The sequence below is a fragment of the Camelina sativa genome, chromosome 10, assembly GCF_000633955.1.
Source record: "Camelina sativa cultivar DH55 chromosome 10, Cs, whole genome shotgun sequence".
In the NCBI taxonomy this organism is placed as follows: domain Eukaryota; kingdom Viridiplantae; phylum Streptophyta; class Magnoliopsida; order Brassicales; family Brassicaceae; genus Camelina; species Camelina sativa.
In genome coordinates, this window is record NC_025694.1 from 13,950,136 (window position 1) to 13,975,202 (window position 25,067).

A 25,067-nucleotide genomic window follows, 5' to 3' on the forward strand; every position below is an offset into this window, starting at 1 on the left:
AGGAGGAAAAGGTATTTGTAGAGCTGGAAACTCTTATTAAGCCTTTTCTTTTATGGATTTCAGTTTATAATTACTTAATTATTCAGTGTCTCCTCTATATTAGTCAAAGATCTTCCTATTTATCTATTTTTCTCCACATCTTATTTTGCTATAGGAACTTGTAAGAAGTGTTTTGATATGGATAAGTAGGATCTAGATTTACTATACGCTTCTGGAAGACGATGATGTTTTGAGATGTAAACGTAATATAGCAAAATGAAATGTACGTATTAAATGTTTTCTGGCGTATGTTTCTGAACTGTAGTATGGTTTTGAACGAAGTATGATGGTCTGACTCTGAGATATAAATATGATACACCACCTATGTTATACGAAGTGTTAAGCGTACACTATTTATTCAATGGAAATATACATATTGACCACTGGCCTCTTAAAAGATGGGTTTTACCCGTTTGTAGCAACCAGAACAGTCGGACAAAAAAAAAGATATTCTGTTTTACTCTGGGATTCGAACTAACAACTTTAAGATATAACTACTAGCTCTAATAACCAACATAGTTATCCACTTTGGTGTCATATGAGAATTGAACATCAGATCCACATGGAAACATAAGCATAAACCTTCGAAGTACTGCAGTCTCTTTCTTCATTGACCACCTTTAAACCATGGGTAGATAGAAAACCATTTAATTAAGTAAAAAAAGCTTTGAGCTGTTAAAAATAAATTAATACATGGTGCGTTAGGTGATAAAAATGAACCTGTATCTAAACAAATGATGTATAAAAATGGCCATCTGAAGCTTAGCGAACTCAGCTCCTACACATAGTCTAGAACCAGCGCCAAAGGGAATGTACGATTTGGAGAGGATTGAGCCCAAGTCTTCAATCTGAAAATTTAATGATTATATGCTTAAAATTATATAAATCACCTTCCAGCGCCATGGATCAAATGCTAGAGGGTCATCATACTTCTCCGGATTACAATGGACATTAGCATAGCCCATGAAGATCCAACCAGCTGGAATTGTATAATCACCAACTTGGAAATCATGATCAGTTATTCTAAGTACTGTAGGCTCTGTGCTTGTGATCCTAAGCGACTCATATATCACCTGAAATAAAACACAACATTTGTCTGACCTACTATATATATATATCAAGGTTAATAGACATACAACTTACAACTAATTACCAATGAGTGGATTTATATATATGACTATGATACACACTCACCATTTGGGTGAACGTCATTGATTTGTAGTCTTCCCATGTTAAGCCAGCCTCCTTCTCGGACTTACCTTGGACAATTCTATCATGTTCTCTTTGCAACTCTTGCATGACATTAGGGTGATCGCTTATGAGTTTAACTGTAGCCGCAAGGATCCCTGGTGTTGTCTCATTAGCAATCAAAAAGAAAGTATATATGTATTCAATAGCATTCTCGACGCTCATTTTTTCAGCCCCGCCTTCCATTTCTCCGAAGATAATCTCGAAAAACTCTCTGAACTCCTCTCCTGATGCTCTCTTCTTTAATACTGTTTCCTTTATTAACTTCATCATCCGCTTTCTTGCCTGTGAAGAAACACATCATAGGAACAATTATATTCCCTCAAATTATATGCACAATCATAGGAACGTTCCAAGAGAGTTGAAACCACTCCCTTGGAAAAACACATACCTTCATCATTCGATAGACACCAGTTACAGGAATGTTCCAAGAGAATTGAAACCAATCCCTTGGAAAATATCTCCAACATAGTGCAAGTTATTTTGCTGCCTCTGGTTCCATTTCACCCATAACTTTCTTTGCAAGACACTCAATTAAGATCTGTAAAATTCGATGATATGTGTTTGATGAGATGAGCCATTGAGTAATCCATTAAAACAGAATCATACCACGAGTTATAAACATTAAGAAAAAAATGACATTTTTTTTGTCACCTTGCTTGATGTTTCCTTGACGTCAAGGCAGCCGTTCCTGGATCCTTCCTCCATGTATGTGCGAGCCAAGAGATCGACGTCTTCTACCATCTTCAGCTTTAAATATTTTGGACCCAACAACTGAAATGTCAAGTTCCGGACATGTTTATGGGACTTCTTGCTCTGGATAAACAAGTTGTTTCCCAAATAGTCGTGATATGCTCTTCGTGATACCTGGAACATGATTTGCCTTAGCTATTTCCAGGTACATTTCAAAATCCAACGAGATTATAGCTTTGCTTCCAAATAAACTTGTCCGAAATACTGGTCCATATCTTTTCGAACAAGTATGTCAAGGGAAAGTTAACGTAAATTAGGTGAATGTTATATTTCCAGGTAATTTTAAATTATATATTTATAAGTTTACATACAAATGATGCATGCTAGAGAATTTGCAAAGAACCTGAGAACTCTCTTCTTGATGAATGTTGGAAACTGAAGAACATCATGAGGCTTCTTGATGAATGTTGGAAACTGAAGAACATCATGAGGCTTCATGAACTCAAAAGTGTCTCCAATAATCGGAAAACCCATGGATCCTGGTGGTAGTTTTCCATTGGTTTTCGGATTTCTCCACTGGTAGATCCAATGAAATAACGTCACCACAACGAGTGAAACTACCACAGCCAATAACAACTCATAAAATTCTACCATGTTGACTTCTTTTCTTCTCTCAACAATGAGCGAAGATGTTTGTTTGAGGGGTTTACGGGTCTAAGATACAAGGGAGGTACTCTCTTTATATTGATGCTCTATTCATGGACTCATATAAGTGAGTAATCTTATTAAATATTAATCAAATGTTTTTTCTTATCACACCAACTACGAATAACTGACATGTGATACTTTTAAGTCTTTTTCTCTTAGCTCTAAATACACCATTTATTCATTTTTATTAAATTTAGTTATATATTTTATATTAAAAAGTGTATTTTCTTTTACAAACATATACATCATCTATTTTCATTAGATTTTCATTAGAATTATTATTATATGTATTAAATTTTATTTAAGAGATACATTTAATTTCAATGTTTATTATTAACAATAAAAATTAAAAGATTGACACATGGCATGCATCCTATTTTAACAAAGGTTTGTAATTTCCATTAATTGTACCCTTATGTCATGTGATGTTACATATCTATTTTTCTCAACTAATTAAAACATTTCTTACAATTTGATTAGGGGTGTTCAATTCAAGTTGGATTCTGTTTAGTTCGGGTTATTTGATGTACATAATCTAGAGGTATCTCTTTTGGAACGAGAATTGCGTCTCTAATCTATGACAATTTTTTTTGTTCCATAACTATTTTCTTTATAGTAATTTGACCAACAAGATGTCAGTGTCGATCAATACCATTTTGGTGTCCGTCGACACCAACTTGTTTGTCGCTTGTTTTCCTGCTTTGTTGTATTGGTTAACATTTGAATCTCTGTTGCTTGTGTGTATAGCCCAGTAGATGGGAGGATTGCCTCACTGAGTGTTTATTAAATACTCATGCATCTCAATTTGTGTTTGCGGTGCAGGTAAAGGCAAAGTGTGATCATGGAATCAAGGCAATGAGGAGGAGGATGATCTAGGGTCTCGTTTGTGTGATGTTGGTTATGTATGGTTATGTTTTTGGAACCTTGGTTAGAGTCATGTTAGGTTGTTGGATGGAATGATTAAGAATGTTATTGTATTAATGATATATTGGTTTGATATTATTTGTATGTTTTCGCTGTGTATAATGTCTATTGTTGGTTTAATGATGAGTTGTGGTTTGGGTTGGTTTAATTAAGTAGTATGAGATGCTTAATTATATATTGTATTTATTATTAAAAAAAAAAACGGGTCGGGTTGTTTCACCTCCCCTACCTTCTTACCTTAGGGAGATAACCTTGCGTCCAACTTCCTCCGCTATAGAGAGAACCTCGGCTATGCCCTCCTCCTGTGTGGAGAAAACATGTTCACGTCTTTTACTTATCTCAAAGTGGTTTGCTCTAGCAACCAATGAAACTAAATACCATTTTCCAACGTCACAAAATCTTTTGATAGTAAGTGAATTTTTCCAATGTATTCATGAAAGTTTCTTTGACACACCATGATGTAGTCTCTGTCTCCAAGCTCCTATGGATCTATCAACAACGATTTCTGTTTTTCCAATCTATTTATGTTTGTTGTAGGCTTGTGTTTGATTAGCCTATTTTATCCATTTATTAGGTTGATGATCTTCTCCTCTTTATCTCCTTTTGAGATTGAACAAATGGTAACAATTATGTTTGCACAAAAAAAAATGTTTATGACCAACCAATCAAGGTTGAGAAATTAGAAGAAAATTAATTTGACATAATTAACGAAATAATAGAAAATTATAAGCACGGTAATATATGAATCTCAAATAATTCAAAGATGAATATATAAATTAAATAAAACAATCTAAAACTACTACAATAAATTTTAAAATACAAAATTAGTGAAAGAAGATGCATATACTAATCTTCTATTTTTTTGGGTCAACATATTAATCTAACTATTCCAAACTGAAAAAGTAGAAAGTATGAGTATATTTTAGTTTAAAAAAATAAGGAAAATTTGTCTTGCCATTAAAAAAATTTGACCAATAGAACAAAGCTTAAAGCAATATTTTTGAATAAATTATTTTATTAGATGAATAACATGATATGTTTATATAGAAGTGAGTATTTATATTTTTTAGAGTTAATAATTTTCTGTATATTTTTGTTAATTCCTTTTTTCAAAATTTTTCTGTATATTAGAAAACACGTGGTAATATCTAGGAATCGTTTGATATAGTTGCTTTCATTAGATAACAAAGAAATTGTCTTCGAAACTTGTTCAAGAACAATGTTTTGTCAAACAAAAGGTTAATAAAAACAAAGAAGAAAATTTTACCAAAAAAAAACAATGCTAGTCAAAATTATTTTGTCTCGTGAAATATATGTCATCATCTATTTGTGTATATAGAGAGGTGTATTTACAATACTTTTCCTTTTAGGATTAGCAAAGATTTTTAATATAATAATATTACAATTATCTTATTCATCGTTTTACTAAGCTTGAAAACTATGATTTCTGATTGTTAAAATTCACACGTGGCACGATCTGATGAGTTACTAACTTTGATATGCGACTTCTGATCGTAAAATTGATACATGTCACGATCTGGTAAGTTTTTAACTTTGATATCTGATCGTCAAAACTAACACGTGACACGATCTAGTGAGTTATTATAACTTAAGGACCAAGCTTTATATAATAAGATACAAATTTATACCTTCACCTAATAAACGATGTTGAAGGCTTTTTCATACCCAAATGACTTTTTTTCTTGTGGAAACACCCCAATGAATTAATGATATTATCTTGCATCCAATTACCCATTTGTCTATTATAATAATAATTAGATCATGACCCGTCCGATTTGCGGGTTTAAAATTTTGTAAATAAAGTTAAATTTAACAAAAATATATTGAAATATGTTGTACGTTCTTTATAAAATTTATTTTTGCCATAATACATTGATTTGTATCTATTTACAAATCTTTTATGTATGTTACCATTAAAAGTGTATTTTTTATACCTAAATATAATGTATGTTACAAATATATTCTTTACCACCACCTAGAAAATGTGTATATGAATACATTAAGCCAACTATTATATATCTCTTTTAATTACTATATGAACCCATTAATCCAACTATTATAGTTTTTCAATCAATGATGTATTATCACAATAGTGTATGACCAACCATGGAGAGAACTTCGGCTCTGCCCTCCTCCCTCCTTTATGTAAAAAACCTTGCGTCCAACCTCCTCTACCATGAAGAGAACCTTGGCTCCGCCTTCCTCTCTTGGGAAGATAACTACGTGTCCAACCTCATCCAGCTTCTTCCCTTGGGGAGATAACTTTGCGACCAACCTCCTCCACCATAGAGATAACCTCGGCTCTGCACTCCTCCTATGTAGAGAGAACATGTTCACGTCTTTTAGCTAACTCAAAATGGCTTGCTCTGACAGCCAAAGAAACTAAAAACCCTTTTCTAACGTCACAAAATCTTTTGATAATAACTAATGTTAAATTTCTCAATATATTCGTGGAAGTTTCTTTGACATACCATGATGTAGCCTCTGTCTTTGTAATGCCACGACCGCCACCTTCCTTAGTTGGGCCCACTCCATTCCTGGCCTGTGGGTCCATCCATATTTTACGGCCGGTTTGTTATATCCAGGAGGCTTTAAATACTTTACCGACCCTACAAATCACCACATGGTCTTTCCCTGTAGTTTGTCATCACTCGCATTGTTTTGACAATCACTTCTCGGAAGGTCTCCCATCCTGAAACTACTCCAACTCAAGCATGCTTAACTCTGGAATTCTCTTAAGATCGTTGACTGCAAAGATAAGTGCACTTTGGTGACATAGGTGGCCAAATTAATTCTTTTAAACCTTTCCGCAAACCATGGTGTCACAGTCTCCGAGCTTCTCTGGATTTATCAACAACGACTTATGTTTTGTTGTAGGCTTGTATTTGATTAACCTATTTTATCCAACAATTTGGTTGATGAGCTTCTACTCGTTATCTCCCTTTGGGATTTGAATGAATAGTAATAATTATGTTTGCACAAAAAAGGGTCGACGACCAACCAATCAAGGTTGAGAAATTAGAAGAAAATTAATTTGACATAATTAAAAAAATAATAGAAAATTATAAGCACGATGGTATCTAAATCCCAAATAATTCAAAGATGAAAATATAAAATAAATAAAACAATTTAAAAATACTATAACAAAATTTAAAATACAGTATTAGAAAAAGAAGACGCATAGATTAATCTTCTTTTTCTTGAGTCAACATATTAATCTTACCTATTCCGAACTGAAAAAAGAGAAAGTATGAAAAAATTTTAGAATAAAAAAAAAAAATTTACTTTCCCATTAATTTTTTTTTACAGTAGAACAAAGTTGAAAGCAGTGTTTTTGAATAAATTGTTTTGTTCGATGAAAAATATGAGACGATCTATATTTATGTAGAATGATATGTCTATATTTTGACTCTGCTTAGCATGTAATTGTCATGCATTTAGCTAGGATAACTAGTTGTTTTACATCAATTTCTAGCCTTTTTTGTACATTTTGCATATTTAGGTAGTTCTTGCATCATCTTTGCATACATCGTGCATTTCGGAGTATTTCAGGTGTCTAGGAGACGTCGGAGTCAATCCACTCGAGCCACCACTTGATCCGTTCGAGTCGACGTCCTTCGAGTCAACCCACTCGATCCATTCGAGTCGACGTCCTTCGAGTCAACTTCACTCGAGCCACCCGCTCGAGCCAACACCATCACCGTTCGAGTTGACTTCACTCAAGCCACCTAGGACGAGCCACGATGACATTGCATTCCACTCGTCGCGCACGGACTCGATCACACATGTCAGGAAGAATGACGTTTTATCTCACACGCTCCATGGAATTCCCAAACCGACTCCTTACCTAGTCGTTTCTGAGTTTTAGGGCTTTCCATGTTGGACTACTATATACATTTTGTTAAGTCTTTGCCGAGACATCTTATCTTTAACCTCGTTTTAGTTCTTTTTGTTAAGGTTTGACCTAGCCACCAAAAAACGTTCTGAGACTTGTAATTCGACATCTCCGAGTTTATTCAGTTTTTGCACTTGATTTATTTTATAAAGTTGTTTTTCTTATGTTTATCTATCTTATTATGCTTGATTCAATGATTTCTGGGTTTGCATCTTTGGTGATGATTTCTGGATCTGAGTAGTCTTAGAGTTCTTAGGGATGGGATAGACTAGGTGGAGGATCTTCGAATGTAGGGTGTTTAAGCTTTGATTTGTATGATTCCCTTCTGGACTAGTGTTAGAATTACTAGTTTCTCTCTGATCAATTGGAACTAGATTCGAGACATTTCCACACTCAAAAAGTGTTTGATGAAATGTCTGACCAACTAGTGCCAGAGACTTACGTTCCTAGCCTAAGAGATTAGTTGTCTAGGATGTTTGTTGACGTGAATGAACTTGTTTGTCATGTCTGCTCGACCATGTTTCTCTAGCGAGAGCTAGATATAGAAGTGGTTGAGTCTGAGTAGCTTTTTCCAAGAAATTGGATTAGCTAAGTTGTGATGTTCATTGTTTAGGGATAGTTTGCTTGTCGTTTGTTAAACACTCTGTAGACTAGGATACTCCACCGACATCAATTACTCCCATCCTTAGGACTTTTATGTTTTTGATTGATATTACATTCCTGAGACTGATTCGTTTGTTCATGCTTAGAATCAATTCGTTTTTACTCTTGTTTACTTCTTGCCATACATTTTTGTTTCTAGTTATGTAGTTCATTTTCGTTTTGCATTTTCATCATTCTAGGATTGGTAGATAAAAACACTCTCTTTGAATTGGCTTGACTTGTGAAATCCTGATTGCATCTTGAGTTATAGTAAAGTTTCCCAACTGGATTGACACCTTAAGTATTACAACTGCATAAGGTTAATTGAACCTGCTAGGATAGACAAACAAAAATCTTAGTATCAATTTGGCATGTCATCTCCCTGTTGAGGTTGAGTATAAGGCACTCTGGGCTATCAAGTTGCTGAACTTGGATATTGACACAACTCAGTCTAAGAGAACTCTTGACATCCATGAGTTGGAAGAAATAAGACTTGATGCTTATGAGAGTTCCAAGATTTATAATGAAAGGACAAAGAATTTTCATGACAAGAAGATTATTGTCAAGGAGCTCAAGGCTGGAGATCAGGTTTTGCTATTCAATTCCAGACTTAAGTTATTTCCTGGAAAGCTTAAGTCTAGGTGGTCTGGACCTTTATCAGTCAAAGACGTTCTGCCTTTTGGAGCCATCACCCTTCTGAACAAGGATGGCAGTGAATTCACTGTAAATGGTCAGAGAGTCAAGAAATATCTAGCTGATCAAGTCCGACCAGAGGGGTTTTCTGTGCTCCTCTGTGAACCCCCAAAGGCAGAAAAAGCTGAAAATTTAAGCTAGGAACTTTAAACAAGCTCACTTGGGAGGAAGTCTCAAAGGTATCACTGTAAATATTCGTTAGGATCTTTGTCTTTATAATTTTTATTTTTAGTTTTCTTATGTTCAGGAATCTATAGAAGGGAGTAGCAGTCAAAGGAGCGACTTTAGACTAAAGACGAGTATAATGAGATTTACAGAAGAGATTGAGGATAAAAAAAAATATAAGGGAGAAGCAGAGTCAAAAAGGAGGGTGTCAGATTCATGGGAAAACAAGAAAATAAAAAGAGGGAATCTTTATTACAAACCACTCCTTTCTTTTTCTCACTCACCCACGTGAGTTTTCAACTCTCCTACCAACTCACCCCATCTCTCTTGCTCCCCTGCACCAAACATTTCATCTTTATGTCTCATCACCCATCACCCCACTTGCCACGCTCTCTCTCTATTTAACAAAACCCCAAGGAATTTGCCAATGCCATTACGCTACGAAGTGGGAAAACATTGCCTCCCAGGCAAGGAGTACCATACATCACTGAGGACAGTGAGGAATTAGATGAGGAGGATTTTGTTCAAGATGAAGCTCAAATCAAGGATCTAGTCGAAGCAGTCTAAGATCTAATCGAGCCAGTGAAGCAGTCCGAACCAGAAGCAGTTAAGGAACCTAGTGTTTCTGATGACAAACCTGTGAGGTTCATACCTCCACCATACAAGCCTCCTCTACCATTTCCAGTGAGGTTTAAGAAGCAGCTTACTGAGAAGTACAAAGCTCTTTTCGAAAAATAAGTCAAGAAGATTGAGTTGAGAATGCCATTACTGGATGCATTCGCACTTGTTCCTCACTACCAGAAATTCCTCAAGGACTTGGTGATGGAGAGATCAAAAGAGGTTCAAGGCATGGTGGTACTGAGTCTCGAATGCAGTGCAATCATTCAGAACAATATTGCACCTAAGAAGCTCAAGGATCCTGGATCATTCACTCTACCTTGCTCCCTTGGACCTATGTCTTTTGATAGGTGTCTATGTGATCTTGGCACTTCAGTTAATCTGATGCCATTCTCAGTGGCTAAGAGGTTTGGTTTCACAAGGTTTAAGGGTTGCGACATCTCTCTCATCCTTGCATATAGATCAGTGAGACTTCCACATGGTATTTTGGAAGACTTACCTGTCAGGTTCAGAGACGTGGAAGTGCCAACTGACTTTGTGGTTCTGGAGATGGATGAAGAACCAAAAAACCCTCTGATCTTAGGAAGACTGTTCCTGGCGACTGTTGGAGCCATCATTGATGTCAGAAATGGCAAGATTGATCTTAATCTGGGCGGCGACTTCATTATGAAGTTTGACATCAAGGATACTTTGAAGAACCAACAATAGGAGGACAAGTCTTCTACATTGAAGAGATGGATAAGTTAGCTGATGAGTTGTTGGAGGAATTAGCTGAGGAGGATCATCTCAAGACTGCTTTGACCAAGGATGGAGAAGAAGGGTTCCTGAATGAGGAGACCACTTGTTACAAGAATCTGCTAGACTCCCACAGAGAAACGGATGGACCAGAGGAATTCGAGCAGCTATCTGACGCAGAGGAGGTATGTCGTCTTCTCGTCGTCTCACCGTAGTCTCGCTGTCCTTCAAGACCGAAAGACTCGAGCAGACTCGCGAACTCACTCGACTCGACCCTCCACCTCGAGTTGCCGCTCGAGTCATGCACTACGTTCTATTCGAACGTCGATCTCGACACCGGCGCGGAGCTGCAACTCGAACGACACCGTCTTCAACTCGTCATTCTCACCATTCGAGCCGACCAGTTCGGAGATCAGCGTCCCAGTCGAGCTAACATCTCAATCCACCATCGAAGTACACTCGAGCTGCATTCTCTTCACTGCAACACACGACTCGATCTACACGAGACGACCTTGCTCGAGTCACCGCGCGTAACTCTTCCTCTCGAGCCATCCACACACGCATCAACCGAGCCGTTCTCATACAGTCACTCGATCCACGGTCTTAATCATCAATCGAGCCGTCTTCAACGTCGTAGTTCCACTCCACCTGCAACCTTTCACCCCGTCTCCAACATCTCGCCGACACCGCTCGAGCCATCACCAACCTCAACTCAAATCGACTAAACCAAGAAGTTCATCACACCAAGTCGAGCGGTTTCATCTTCCCTTTCCACTCTCAAGTTCTAAGTTTATTAATTGCTCTTGTTAGCTGCTCACTAACATATTAACGTTTAGCTTTGAGTTCAATATGTCTCAGAGAAACAAAAAAAATTCTGAGCTTATACACGAGATGAGAGAGGCATATGGTTGTGTTGGTGGGGAACGCTCATCACCAGAGCCCATGGCAAAGCGTTTCCTAAAAATAAAGAACATAGTTGATGAAGTTGTTGTGGGTTCAGAACAAGTAGCGGGGTAAAGCAGACCAGACAAACCGCTCTCTAAGAGTAAGAGTCATGGGAAGAGACCGGCAAAAACTCACTCAAGAGACGAAGGCAGCGATTATGAACAGGAGAAACTTGCGTTACGTTCAGAACAAGAGCCAAGGAAATCTGTACGACGAAGAGCATCTAAGACGAAGTTGAATCCCAAAGAGTACTACTAGCTGTTCCAACAGTGTGAGTTAAGTGGAACAAGATATCCATATCCTGAGACGATGGAGCTACTAGGGATTGGGGAGGATGTTCAGTGTCTATTTCGGCAGTGCCATCTGGAGAGAATTATGAACACCCCCAAGAGTGGATACAGAGAGGAGACAATTCAGTTACTCTGGAGATGCACTTTTATGCGGATGAGCCTGGCATGATGTCTGATGGAGGTCTGGGCTATATTAGATTCCGCGTTCATGGCCAGTTCTACACGCTTCCTTTCAGAACCATCGAAGAGATCTTTGGATTTCCCAGCGGAACGGGGACTACGCCTCAGTTCGATAGAAACGAAGTATCCGCACTCTGGGCAACGATCGGAAGTGCCTCGACATTTACTTCATCGAAAACAAAGGCGATGAACCTGAGAAGCCCAGTGTTCCGTTACTTCCAGAAGGCGGTTTCCAATGCATTTTACGTCAAGGAGATTAAGGGATACATTACGTATGGCGAGCTTGAGATGATCGATCTGGACGATTGCTCTACAAGTTCGTGCATCCTATGCGCGGACCCTCGAGATAACTCCTCTCTTGCGTTGAGTTGACTACGATCTTGGGGGGTGAGCATATCGAGTTCATCCCTCCTGCGGATACAATATACAATTCTGATGTTGAGGAGCAACATGTCGACATCTCGGAAGCAGGAGCTGGTCCGATGGAGGAGAACGCAGTTGAGTACCGCCCTGAGAAGTTCCACTTTGAGGAGTACTCAGAACCATGAATGGCCAAAGGGGACAGAGCAGCCCATGAACGCCTCAACAAGCTTCAGCGATGGGGGAAGGCAAGAGAGAAGGCATTCAGCAGTTTCACAAAGACCTTCACGAACTTCATGCGTAAGTTCCGCGGCTCGACATCCACCACCGCCATCCCTAGGTCTGTCCCCGAGGACACCAGACCCACGCAGGGTTGTGCTTCCGCGAGCCTCGAGCGAAATCACCAACGATCACCTTCTCCAGTCCATTCTCCATCTCGCCAATCTTCATATGTATCTCGGCAGCGTCAGCCTACACCCGTCCCTTCACGCCACTCGTCACATGAATCTAGGAAGAGAAGGGGACAAGGTTTGCGCGGTCTCAGAGCCTCCTCCAGTCGTTGATCAGTGCGTCGATCTGCAGCTCAAGCTGAGCAAGAGGCTGAACAGCGAGATGAAGCTCAGGGTGATTATCAGGGCATGCAGGAGGTTGAGCAGCAGTTCGAACATCAAGGCGATTATCTGCCTACCGAGGTGGTTGCGCTAGTATCGGACCATGGTGAGTCCAGAGTCGACGACATGCAGTGCGACGAGCAGCCGAACACTTATCAGAACAGACAAGCGGTTGAGCAGCAAGTCGACCAACCAGCTGAGGCCACTCCCGCAGATCCCAAACAAGGTGAAGGACAGAGTCAGTATCACGCACCAACTCCTTGGGAGAGCTCCGACTCCTTCTTCTACTACTGAGGTACTCACACCTTCCCTTTGTATATACCATTTCATTGTTTTTGTTGTGATTCTCAAATCCTTCTGCAAATTTTTCTTACACAAGAGACTGTGTAATTTAAGTTTGGGGGAGGGTTTGAGATGATGTATGTGATGTTGTTTTTGTGATTCTTATTTCAAATTTTTGCATCATATCATGATTGAGTCTGCATCCATCTATTTGCATAGAAAAACCATGAAAATTTGAAAAATTTCGAAAATTTCCACAAAAACAGAGTGTTCATGTAGTTTGCACTTGCATATTAGGATTGAGTCTAGTTTCATTCATATTGGGTTGTTGCATTTGGCATAGGGGTTGATGATGATTTTAACCTTGGTAGCATGCTGAATTCAATAGGATAGGATCAAGGCCCTTGTTATTAGTTATTTGATGCTTGTTGATTGAATTTGAAATGTAAAACTGAACCAGGTTTTGAATTCTCGAAATTTCATTCTAGCCTTGTTTGAAGTATGTTTTGAATTGACATCATTCCCTATCTATCTGAACCTAATCTTGACTTGCATTTATCTTGTTATGCATTGAAGTTGAAATCATGGATACCATATACATACTTGGATTGTCTTTCACATTTTTACCATCCTTGTCAATCCAAGTAGCTGATTCCCATCTTTGGAACAGTTTCCCGCACCCTTAACCAACCGTTCTTTCAAGCCAATTGTATTCTTGAGTGTCAGGCCTTTTTCGAGTTGAGCATGTTAGAAAGTGTTAGGTTCTAACCGACAAGAGTAGGATCCTGTGTAGTTCTAGTTCGCGTTATTCGGACTAGTAGGACCAGGTGAGAACTCAATTTTGGGTATTGGGTATGTATTTGTGCAGAAAGTAAAAGGTGGAAAGTCTTAAGGAGGGGGATGTATTTCCAAAGTTTACAAGTCTAGTAAAGGATTTGGGTTAAGCAAAGTAAAAAGAGTAATTGGTTCTGGGCATGAAATAAAAAGATTAGACAAAGAAAAGGAAATAAAAATGCTTAAGATGTCTAGAGTCCTTAGAAGAAAAGAAAAGGAACCATAGTTATAATAACGATTTCCCAATCGCTAGAATGAAAAGAAGTGAACTCCTCCTAAGACTAAGTGTAAAAGGTTTGAGATGATGTTTTTGACGAAGGGTAGAGATAGGACCAACTTCTAGGTTAGAATGTTAGGGCTGAGTTTCCTTGTGGACCTTTGGGTAGATAAGGCACTGCTCTTGTGTGTATCAGGTTGTTTCAACTTTTAGCCTTCTTTTAAGCTCAACTCCTTTTCGTGAAAGAACCTTATTCTGTATTGATAAAACCACTTGAGAAGGAGACCATCTTCGTCTTTGACCTTTTACCCTAGCCAAATGACTCCAAAGACATTGCATAGCTTGAATGTTAAAGGGAATGATTGATAGGATTGCATGTGTAGATTAAATATCTGAATCGTTTCAATAAAAAAATTTAATCAAGTCCTTTCACCATGCATCATAGAACTAAAAACAAGGACCTTGATTCTAACTATTTTATTCAGCATGTTTTAGGTTCTAAGACCCCATTTTCACACATCTCTTCCACACTTTGTTCTTGATTGTCTGCTTGAGGTCAAGCAAAGGATAAGTTTGGGGGAGTTGATATGTCTATATTTTGTCTCTTCTTAGCATGTAGTTTTCATGCATTTAGCTAGGATAACTAGTTGTTTTGCATCAATTTCTAGCCTCTTTTGTACATTTTGCATATTTAGGTAGTTCTTGCATCATCTTTGCATACATCGTGCATTTCAGAGTATTTCAGGTGTCTAGGAGACGTTGGAGTCAACCCACTCGACCCACCACTCGATCCGTACGAGTCGACGTCCTTCGAGTCAACCCACTCGATCCGTTTGAGTCGACGTCCTTCGATTCGACTTCACTCGAGCCACCCGCTCGAGCCAACACCATCACCGTTCGAGTCGACTTCACTCAAGCCACCTAGGTCGAGACACGATGACATTGCATTCCACTTGACGCGCACGGACTCGATTGCACATGTCAGGAAGAATGACGTTTTATCTCACACGCTCCAGGGAATTCCCAAACCGACTCCTTACCTTGTCGTTTTAAGTTTCAGGGCTTTCCATGTTGGACTACTATATATACATTTTGTTAAGTCTTTGCCGAGACATCTTATCTCGTTTTAGTTCTTTTCGTTAAGGTTTGACCTAGCCACCAAAAAACGTTCTCAGACTTGTAATCCGACATCTCCGAGTTTATTCAATTTTTGCACTTGATTTCTTCTACAAAGTTGTTTTTCTCATTTTTATCTATCTTACTATGCTTGATTCAATGATTTCTGGGTTTGCATATTTGGTGATGATTTCCGGATCTGAGTAGTGTTAGAGTTCTTAGGGATGGGATAGACTAGGTGGAGGATCTTAGGATGTAGGGTGTTTAAGCTTTGATTTGTATGATTCCCTTCTGGACTAGTGTTAGAATTACTAGTTTCTCTCTGATCTATTAGAACTATGTTCAAGACATTTCCACACCCAAAAGGTGTTTGATGAAATGTCTGACCAACTAGTGCTAGAGACTTAGGTTCCTAGCCTAAGAGATTAGTTGTCTAGGATGTTTGTTGACGTGAATGAACTTGTTTGTCCTGCTTGCTCGACCATGTTTCTCTAGCGAGAGCTAGGTATGGAAGTGGTTGAGTCTAAGTAGCTTTTGCCAAGAGATTGGATTAGCTAAGTTGTGATGTTCATTGTTTAGGGATAGTTTACTTGTCGTTTGTTAAACACTCTGTAGACTAGGATACTCCACCGACATCAATTACTCTCATCCTTAGGACTTTTATTTTTTTGATTGATATTACATTCCTGAGACTGATTCGTTTGTTCATGCTTAGAATCGTTTTCGTTTTTACTCTTGTTTACTTCTGGCCATACATTTTCGTTTCTAGTTCTGTAGTTCATTTTCGTTTTGCATTTTCATCATTCTAGGATTGTTAGATAAAAATACTCTCTTTGAATTGGCTTGACTTGTGAAATCTTGATTGCATCTTAAGTGATAGTAAAGTTTCCCAACTGGATTGACACCTTAAGTATTACAACTGCATAAAGTTAATTGAACCTGCTAGGACACACAAAAATCCTAGTATCATAGAAGTGAATATTTATAAAATTTAGAATTAATAATTAACTGTATATTTCCCTTATCCATTTTCTATTGTTTATGTAGAATTAATAACTATTGACAAAAAAAAATGTATAATTAATAACTTAAAATTAAAAATAAGTAAATAATGTTATAATTCCGAACCTTATAATATATATATATATATACAATCTTCTTATAATTATTTAATAAAAAACTTTTTTACTTTTTTTAATTTTTGTAATTTTTTGATAATATTATCTTTTTACATTATTAATAATATTGTTTAAAACAAAATATTTTGTTTTTTTTGTTGTAATTTCAAATCTTTTCTATTAAATATTAATTTTTACATGTATCAAAATCTTGATTTAAAAGATTACTTCTTTAAAAATTAAAAATTTGTATAAAATTGACACTTAACACGATCTTATGAGTTAATAACTTTTAAAATTGATACGTGTCACGATGATGAATTAGTAACTTTTCAAACCATACTTTATATAATAAAATATAAAATAAAATAATTTTTTATAATATTATTATTTTAATAAAATCCCCGGATAGACAAAGATGTTTTAACCATGAATATTTTTATTAACCCATAAAGAATTCCTTTTCATAAAAATTTTGTGATGGCCAAAATTTAAATCATATCGTTGAAAATTAAACATCTTACAGTTTATAAGGATATCTTTGATACATCATAGTTTCTTACATTCAACTACCTCTACAAAGCATTCACCAAAAAAAAAAACTACCTCTACAAAGCATAATCCACTACATATTTTAAGGTCTTAAAGAGAATACAATGGAAGCGAAGCTAGAGGTGACGGGGAGAGAAGTGATTAAGCCTGCTTCACCATCACCTCGTGATCGCCTTCAACTCTCCATCCTTGATTTCCATTGTCCCCCAGTCTATGTGTCGACAGTCTTCTTCTACAAAGCTGGCGATTACGTCCCGGAGACTTTCTCGGGAAAACTGAAAAGCTCTCTGGCCGAGACTCTGTCACGCTTCTATCCACTGGCTGGACGAATAGAAGGTGTTTCCATCAGTTGTAACGACGAAGGAGCCGTGTTTAGCGAAGCATACAGCGATCTCCTTCTCCCTCATTTCCTGAGAAACCTAAACACTGACTCTCTTGACGGATTCCTCCCAAAGTTAGCCCCAGGAGATTCTCCAGGGGAGTGGCCGTTGCTGAGTGTCAAGGTCACTTTCTTCGGGTCTGGATCAGGAGTGGCGGTTTCTGTCTCTGTCTCTCACAAAATCTGTGATGCAACCTCATTGGCGATATTTGTTAATGATTGGGCTACCACCACGGCCAAGGGGAAGTCAAACGATAAGGCCGTAAACACTATTGAGTTCGCTGAAACTACCATTTTTCCGCCTCCTCATAAAATGTTTCAACAGTTCCCATCAGAGGGATCTAATCTTGACATCAAAAGTATAATCAAAAGATTCGTCTTCGAACCCTCCAAGCTTGCTGAACTCAGGCACAAGGCTGCTAGCGAAGGCGTCCCTGTACCTACACGTGTTGAAGCTATCATGTCACTTCTCTGGAAATGTGCCACAAGATCCTCACGCTCTAACTCGGTAAGTCAAAGACAAGCGATGATGTCTCAGGCCATGGACTTGCGGCCTAGGATTCCATCTACTCTTTTGTCAGAAAACGCGATCGGCAACCTACAAACAGGTTTCGGTCTCAAGAAAGACGCGGATAGGGAGTTGGAGATTCCCGAAATCGTGGCCAGATTAAGGAAGGCCAAAGAAGGATTCAACGAAATGATCGAAGAGAATCTCCAAAGCAATACACTTGGTCAGAGCTTGTTGAGTTTGATGAACGAAGGAGACTACAATGTACCGGACACAGACATCTACATAATGTCTAGCTAGTGCAGAAAGCCTTTCTACAAGGTTGACTTTGGATTGGGTTGCCCGGTCTGGATGGGTTGCCCGTCAAGAACGAATAACGGCAACTTTGTGTATGTCGTGTTGATTGATTCAAAAGAAGGTGATGGCGTAGAAGCATGGATAAGCATACCTGAGCAAGACATGTCCGTATTCGTCAGTGACCAAGAGTTGCTTGCTTATGCCATCTTAAATCCCCCGGTCTTGACCTAAACAAGACTAGCTACTACCAATCGCACTTCAATATACATCAAAAATTGCACTACGCTGGATTTACTAAGTTCTTGGCTTTTACGTGTTATGGTGTGATCTGAATAAAGTGAACAAATCATTTTAATTTCTTGTTGATATATGTGTTCATGACCTTGATCTTGTTTGTACTATATGGTTTATTCATCGTTTGATTTGTCAAATTTGTATTTCCGATTACAAATTAAATAAACTCTTCAATTTTTTTTTAACTTTTTGTTTCTTAGTTTCTAATTAATAGGCTATGATACGGTTCATGGCTCTGGTTGTTTCGAGGCTTGTACAAACTAAGCATTTTGAAAACACTGTTCTGACAAACGTGAAATGCCTAAGATATGTATTGATTACTTAATCTAAATGTAGTGTAGCTACGTATACGTACGTGTGCAGTTCAAATGAAACTACTACATCAAGAATCAATTCTACCTCGCGCATTGGCCATCATACACTAAAAAGAGTAATTACTTATGATAAAATAACAAGCACCAATGAAAAACTTGAAGAAATGAGCGAAAGAGATAAATATAAAGGATAAAGATTAAATGATCATTTAGGTACAAAGTGTGACAAAATTAAACTGCTACAATATGTGGGCATATAGTAGAAACAATGCTATACAAATTATTAGCTTACATTATGTGATTGTTAGAACCATACACTTACATTATGTGATTGTTAGAATCATACAAGTTAGGAGAAGATAAAAGAAAAAATAACATAGTGATTTGTAAGGTTGGTAAAAAGTTTTTAAAACCTCCCGAACGTAGCAAACAGGCTAATGGATGTGGGTGGACCAACAGGCCGGGAATGGACGAGGGATATACTAAGCGAGTTGGGTTCATGGACAATAAGTAAACATGTGGCTTACTAAAGTGTTGATTGGTTCTCCCGCTATCTTCCGCAGGCACTGCATTTGCAAATGTTGCGGTTGATACCAATCATACAAACCGTTTTGTACTGTTTGGAATCGTCGAATTTCAAAAGAACCTTCCTACAAGCAGCAAGTGTTTGTGGATGGTTTAAAATAGCAAAAAATAATAATAATTATATATGGAGTTTTTATCGGTTTTGAGTCTTTGTTTTCTCTCTTATTTTATACTTTTTATTGAGTCAAAGTGTGTTTTGGAGTTTTTTGGTTCTTTATCGAGTCTTTACAGGGTTTAGGACAGTTTGGAGGAAATTAGAGGAAAATGAGCTATTCTGGATACAAACAAGCATATGAGATGAATGTTGGTTCACGTGAAAACCCGCCTACCAGAGAAACTGATATGTTACGGTTTTGACTCACTTTGACCCCGTTTATTTGATAGTTTTGTAGTTGTTTGAGTCTTTTTCAGGTTATAATACGAGGCTAGGAAGCTAAAAGCAAGGATTGGAACAACATGAGCAATCAGAGCAGAAAGGAGTTGAATTTGAGCAGAAAAGCTGATTTTAGACCCAAGAGCACATGCTCCCGATTTCCGAGCACATGCTCCCAACTCTACGGATTCATGACGACACGTGGCAAGCATCTAGGCGCCGATTCCCTGCCTAATTCCCCTTATTTTAGGCGATCCTTTGTGAGAGAAAGAGGGCTGAGATCGCTTTTTAATAGGGAGATTTGAATTTGGAATCTTTCCTTATTTTTCTCTACTTGTATGCTATTTAACCTAGGGTTTTTAGGAGAGAGGGATATACCTTTTTCTTTTGTTTTTGAGCGACGTTTTTGTGAGAGGGAGAAGAGCGGCTACCTTGTGAAGCATTCTCTGAACCCTTTTTATTTTTATGTCATTGAATTTCTCATCTTTTGCTATGATTCATTTCTCTATGTCTGAGTAGTTTTCTTTGCTAGATTAGGGGTTTCAAAAGGGGTTTCATGGGTTAGCAACAGAACACAAATAGGGCTTTATATAATCGATTGTCTTCACTATTGTTAGACTTAATGCTTAGGTTGATTTGATCACCCAATCTATGATTCTAGGTTTATCTATTCATCAAAAGTGTAATAGGTTGCTAGAAAAGACATTAGTGGGCAAATTATCCTAGACCTGCGAAAGTTGATGTGTAGGTGATTTGTGAACTTATCATTCCTGTTCTTTAATGCTTGTCTGCGATTCTGGGCTCAAACGACAGTTTAGGGTTTATGGACCGCCGAGCATGTGCTCCGGATGTCTGAGCATGTGCTCCGCGTTTCCGCACAGAATCGATCAGATAGAGTTATTGATACCACGACAGTGGATCAGTTTATATTTATGTTTGAGTTCTAGACTGGTACTTAATCTATGCCCTGAATAGTTGTTTAGTTGCTATCTCTGAAATTCCCGAGAATTACCCCTGATCTAGTGTTTTGCTTATTGCCTTTTTATACCGTTTTAATCGCGTTACTGTTACCAAACAAACCCAACTTTGAATTGTCTTAGCTTGAAATTGAACCAATAGAACCATAGAGTAAAACTTGGTCTTCGTGGGATTCGACCCCTAAGTACTACTTCTTTGCTGTGCACTTGCAGTAGGAAAATAGGGTTTAAAACTCTGTGTATCAAGTTTTTGGCGCCGTTGCCGGGGACCAAATTTTTACCTTTGGTTTTCGGCGAAATTACTAGACTAAGACCTTACTGATTTGTCTTTCTGCTTCTTCTTTGCGTGTGTTTCAGGTGCATGTCAAGAAGATCTACAAGAAGAAACAACACCGAAGAACTAGTTGCTTTGTCAGCCGCAGAGCTCTCTTTGGCAGAAAGAACAAACCGCAAGAACAGAAAGTTTCAATCCGTCAACATGGGTGACAACAGAAACAATGAGGATATGGCTGCCGAGTTGCAGCAACTTCGACAACAGTTGGGGCAGTTGCTCCGTGCTCAACACGAAAGAGCCGCGCCGCCGCAACCGTCCATTGGGGACAAGGACAACCTACATGTGTCCTACACCAACCGAGCGGCGATTGTTCCTCCCACCATCCCGAGACAAGATTTTGAGATCAAGCCACAGATGATCTCTCTAGTGAAGCAGCACCTATTTCACGGTCTCCCAGCTGAGATTCCGATGGACCACATCGAGAATTTTGAGGAGATATGTAGCACCACTGGTTCAAATGGGATACCGCCAGACTTTCTGAAGTGCAAGCTCTTTCCCTTCTCTCTTGCGGATAGAGCTTCACGTTGGCTGAAGTCATTGCCACCTGGGTCTCTGACATCATGGGAACAGTGTAGATCTGCGTTTCTGGACCATTTCTACACCAAGGCTAAGACCGCTGCCCTGAGGAACAAGATTTCATCGTTCCAACAGCACACTGGAGAAGCCTTCTGCGAGGCTTGGGAGAGGTACAAAGAGTACCGTAGAGAGTGTCCGCACCATGGATTCAGTGATGAACAGATTCTGGGCATTTTCTATGATGGAGTTAACTGGGACTACAGAAACGCTCTCAACTCGGCCAGCAATGGGGATTTTATGACAAAGTCTAAGGAAGGAGCATATCAGTTGATTGAGAACCTAGCTGCAAGCTCCAGCAACAAGGCTCCTGAGTATGACAGGTCCGTGAAGGTCAACAGTGTCGATACGCAAAAGATTGACGAGTTGACAGCCAAGGTGAACCTTCTTCTGAAGGGGAGCCAGAAAACTGTCCATTTTGTCGATGAGACCGGAGACATGCCGCTAGCTCAGGAGATTTGTGATGGAGAGGATGAAACGATGGAGGTTAATTATGTGAGTGGGCAAGGTTTTGTGCAGAACAGGGGTTTCAACCCGAACTACAGAAGCCATCCGAATTTGTCCTATAGAAGCACCAACGTGGAGAACCCTCAGGATCAGGTGTATCCGCAGCAAGGAGCTCAGAATCAGATGGGTTATCAGAAAACCTTCTCAAACAACTTCCAAGGCAAACAGTTTGTGCCCACTCAAAACCGTTTCCAAGGGGGGAACCAGCAGGCATATACAAGCGCTCAGCAAGCACCGCCTTTCACCAACCAGCAGTTGGGATCTTCACCTGCTAGCAGCTCTCAAGATGAGCTGAAAAACATGATGCAACAACTCTTGGTGAATCAACAAAAAGCTTCAGTGGAAATCAACGCTAAGGTCGATACCATGTACAATGACCTTAATGGGAAGTATGAGGCAGTAATGTCACATGTGAAGAAGCTTGATGTTCAGGTTGCACAGACTGCTGAAGCCGTGAAAAGAACTCCTGGGACTCTGCCCGGAAAAGGGGAAGCAAACCCGCGGAACGAGTATGTCAATGCGATTGAGCTAAGGGGAGGAAAGAAGTTACCCCCTAGAGAAGCACCATCCGCTAGGATTGACAAGGGCAAGGGTATTGCTGAAGAATACCTTCCTCAACATGCTGCTGAGACTCCACCGTTGAGTCAAAAAGAAGCCGAAGCATCCGGCGAGCATGTGCTCCCATCCAGCGAGCACGTGCTCCAGACTCCCGATCAGATCGTTCCTACTAAGGTACCTCCTGCACGCGTGTACACCCCTAGGGTTCCTTACCTTGTTCCTCCTAAGAAATCTCGCAAGGATTTGGAGGATGCAAAGTGCAAGGAGATGTTGAGAGAATTGACGGTAAAACTACCCCTAGCTGATGCTGTTCAGATGATACCTGCTTTGAAGAGATATGTGAAAGGGTTAGTTTCTGGGAGAGTGTCAGAGGAAGAGAACGTGATGATGGTTTCAAGAGAGTGCAGTGCTGTGCTGCAAAACAAAGTGCTAAAGAAGAGAGATGATCCAGGGCGATTTGTCTTATCCGTGAGAATCGGTAAAACGATTTTTGCAAACTCCCTCTGTGATCTAGGTTCCAGTGTGAACCTTATGCCATATTCAGTGGCTAAAAGGCTGGGATACACGAAGTTCAAGTCTACACGGATTTCGTTAGTATTCGCGGATAGATCCACCAAGCGCCCCATAGGAGTGTTGGAGGATTTACATGTCCAGATAGGGGACACGCTTATACCAGCAGACTTTGTGGTTCTGGAACTTGAAGAAGAACCACGTGACCCCCTGATCTTAGGTAGATCATTCTTATGCACAGCTGGTGCGATTATAGATGTGCAAGGGGGAGCGATCGATCTCCAGCTGGGGGATATGATCGCAAGGTTTGAGATGAATAAGCTGCTCAAGAAACCTATGATAGATGGTCAGACTTTTGTGGTTGATGATGGTTCAGAGGTTGCACATGAGGTTACCGATGAAGTTCTCACTCTCGACCCGTTGGAGGTTGCCTTGACAAAGGCAGAGGGTAAGTATGGATTCTTGAATGAGGAAGCTGATGGTTTTACACGCATTTTGGATGCAGGTACACGGTTCCAGCAACTGGTAGCTTACGCCAGCCTAGACGATGAGAACCAATCAGGGGAGGAATCCGCCGAGGGAGCACCTGCTCCGGATTCCGGAGCACATGCTCCGGTAAAGTCAGCGGACGGTCCTTGGAGCGAGTTAAGAGCTCCAAAGGTAGAGCTAAAACCACTTCCAGCCGGGCTAAGGTACGCGTTCCTAGGTCCTAACTCTACATACCCCGTGATAGTGAACTCTGAACTAAACAATGTAGAGACCGCTTTGGTCCTTTGTGAACTTAGGAAGTATAGAAATGCTCTAGGGTATTCACTAGATGACATCCCAGGAATCTCACCAGATCTTTGCATGCATAGGATACATCTAGAAGATGAATCAATGACTTCGGTAGAACATCAGAGGAGGTTGAACCCGAATCTAAAGGATGTTGTTAAGAAAGAGATAATGAAACTTCTAGATGCGGGTGTAATTTATGCTATTTCTGATAGTTCCTGGATTAGTCCAGTTCATGTAGTCCCTAAGAAAGGTGGAATTACAGTGGTTAAGAATGATAAGGATGAGTTGATTCCTACTAGGACAGTTACGGGACATCGCATGTGCATAGACTATAGAAAACTTAATGCTGCGACCCGTAAGGATCATTTTCCTTTGCCGTTTATTGATCAAATGCTTGAGAGATTGGCTAACCATCCTTACTACTGTTTCTTAGATGGCTATTCAGGTTTCTTTCAGATCCCAATCCATCCCGACGATCAAGAGAAGACCACATTCACATGTCCTTACGGCACCTTTGCTTACCGCAGAATGCCGTTTGGCTTGTGCAATGCACCAGCGACCTTCCAACGATGCATGATGTCCATTTTCACTGACCTGATTGAGGATATAATGGAAGTTTTCATGGACGATTTCTCCGTCTATGGGAGCTCCTTTTCCGTTTGTTTGTCTAATTTGTGCAGGGTGTTGCAGCGGTGTGAAGACAAACATCTGGTGCTGAATTGGGAGAAATGCCACTTCATGGTCAGAAATGGGATAGTGCTGGGACACAAGATTTCTGAAAAGGGGATTGAGGTTGACAAAGCCAAGGTTGAGGTGATGATGAGTTTACAACCGCCTAATTCGGTAAAAGGGATCCGCAGTTTCCTTGGCCACGTCGGTTTCTACAGACGGTTCATTAAGGATTTCTCCAAGATAGCAAGACCACTTACCCAGCTGTTGTGTAAGGAAGTGAAGTTTGATTTCGATTCTGCTTGCTTGGAAGCGTTTCACACGATCAAGGGAGCTTTGGTTAGCGCTCCAATTGTACAACCGCCAGAATGGGACCTTCCCTTTGAGGTCATGACTGATGCGAGTGATTATGCCGTGGGAGCAGTTCTGGGACAGAGAAAAGACAAGAAGCTGCACGTGATATACTATGCCAGCCGCACCTTGGATGAGGCTCAGTGCAAGTACGCTACAACCGAGAAAGAACTTT

General features: G+C 39.5%; 2 protein-coding genes and 1 pseudogene across 2 annotated transcripts; 2 read left to right on the top strand and 1 right to left on the bottom strand.

Annotated features, from left to right (window-relative positions):
* Positions 741 to 2,634, bottom strand: LOC104720358 (annotated as a pseudogene).
* On the top strand, positions 6,450 to 9,004 carry LOC109126851. The gene is made up of 2 exons (XM_019230728.1): positions 6,450 to 6,514; positions 8,530 to 9,004. Exons 1-2 carry the CDS (start codon positions 6,450 to 6,452, stop codon positions 9,002 to 9,004), a joined length of 540 nt encoding a protein of 179 aa, XP_019086273.1.
* LOC104720359 (BAHD acyltransferase At5g47980-like) lies at positions 16,919 to 18,507 on the top strand. The gene has a single exon (XM_010438277.2). It carries the CDS (start codon positions 16,991 to 16,993, stop codon positions 18,071 to 18,073), a length of 1,083 nt encoding a protein of 360 aa, XP_010436579.1. The 5' UTR covers positions 16,919 to 16,990; the 3' UTR covers positions 18,074 to 18,507.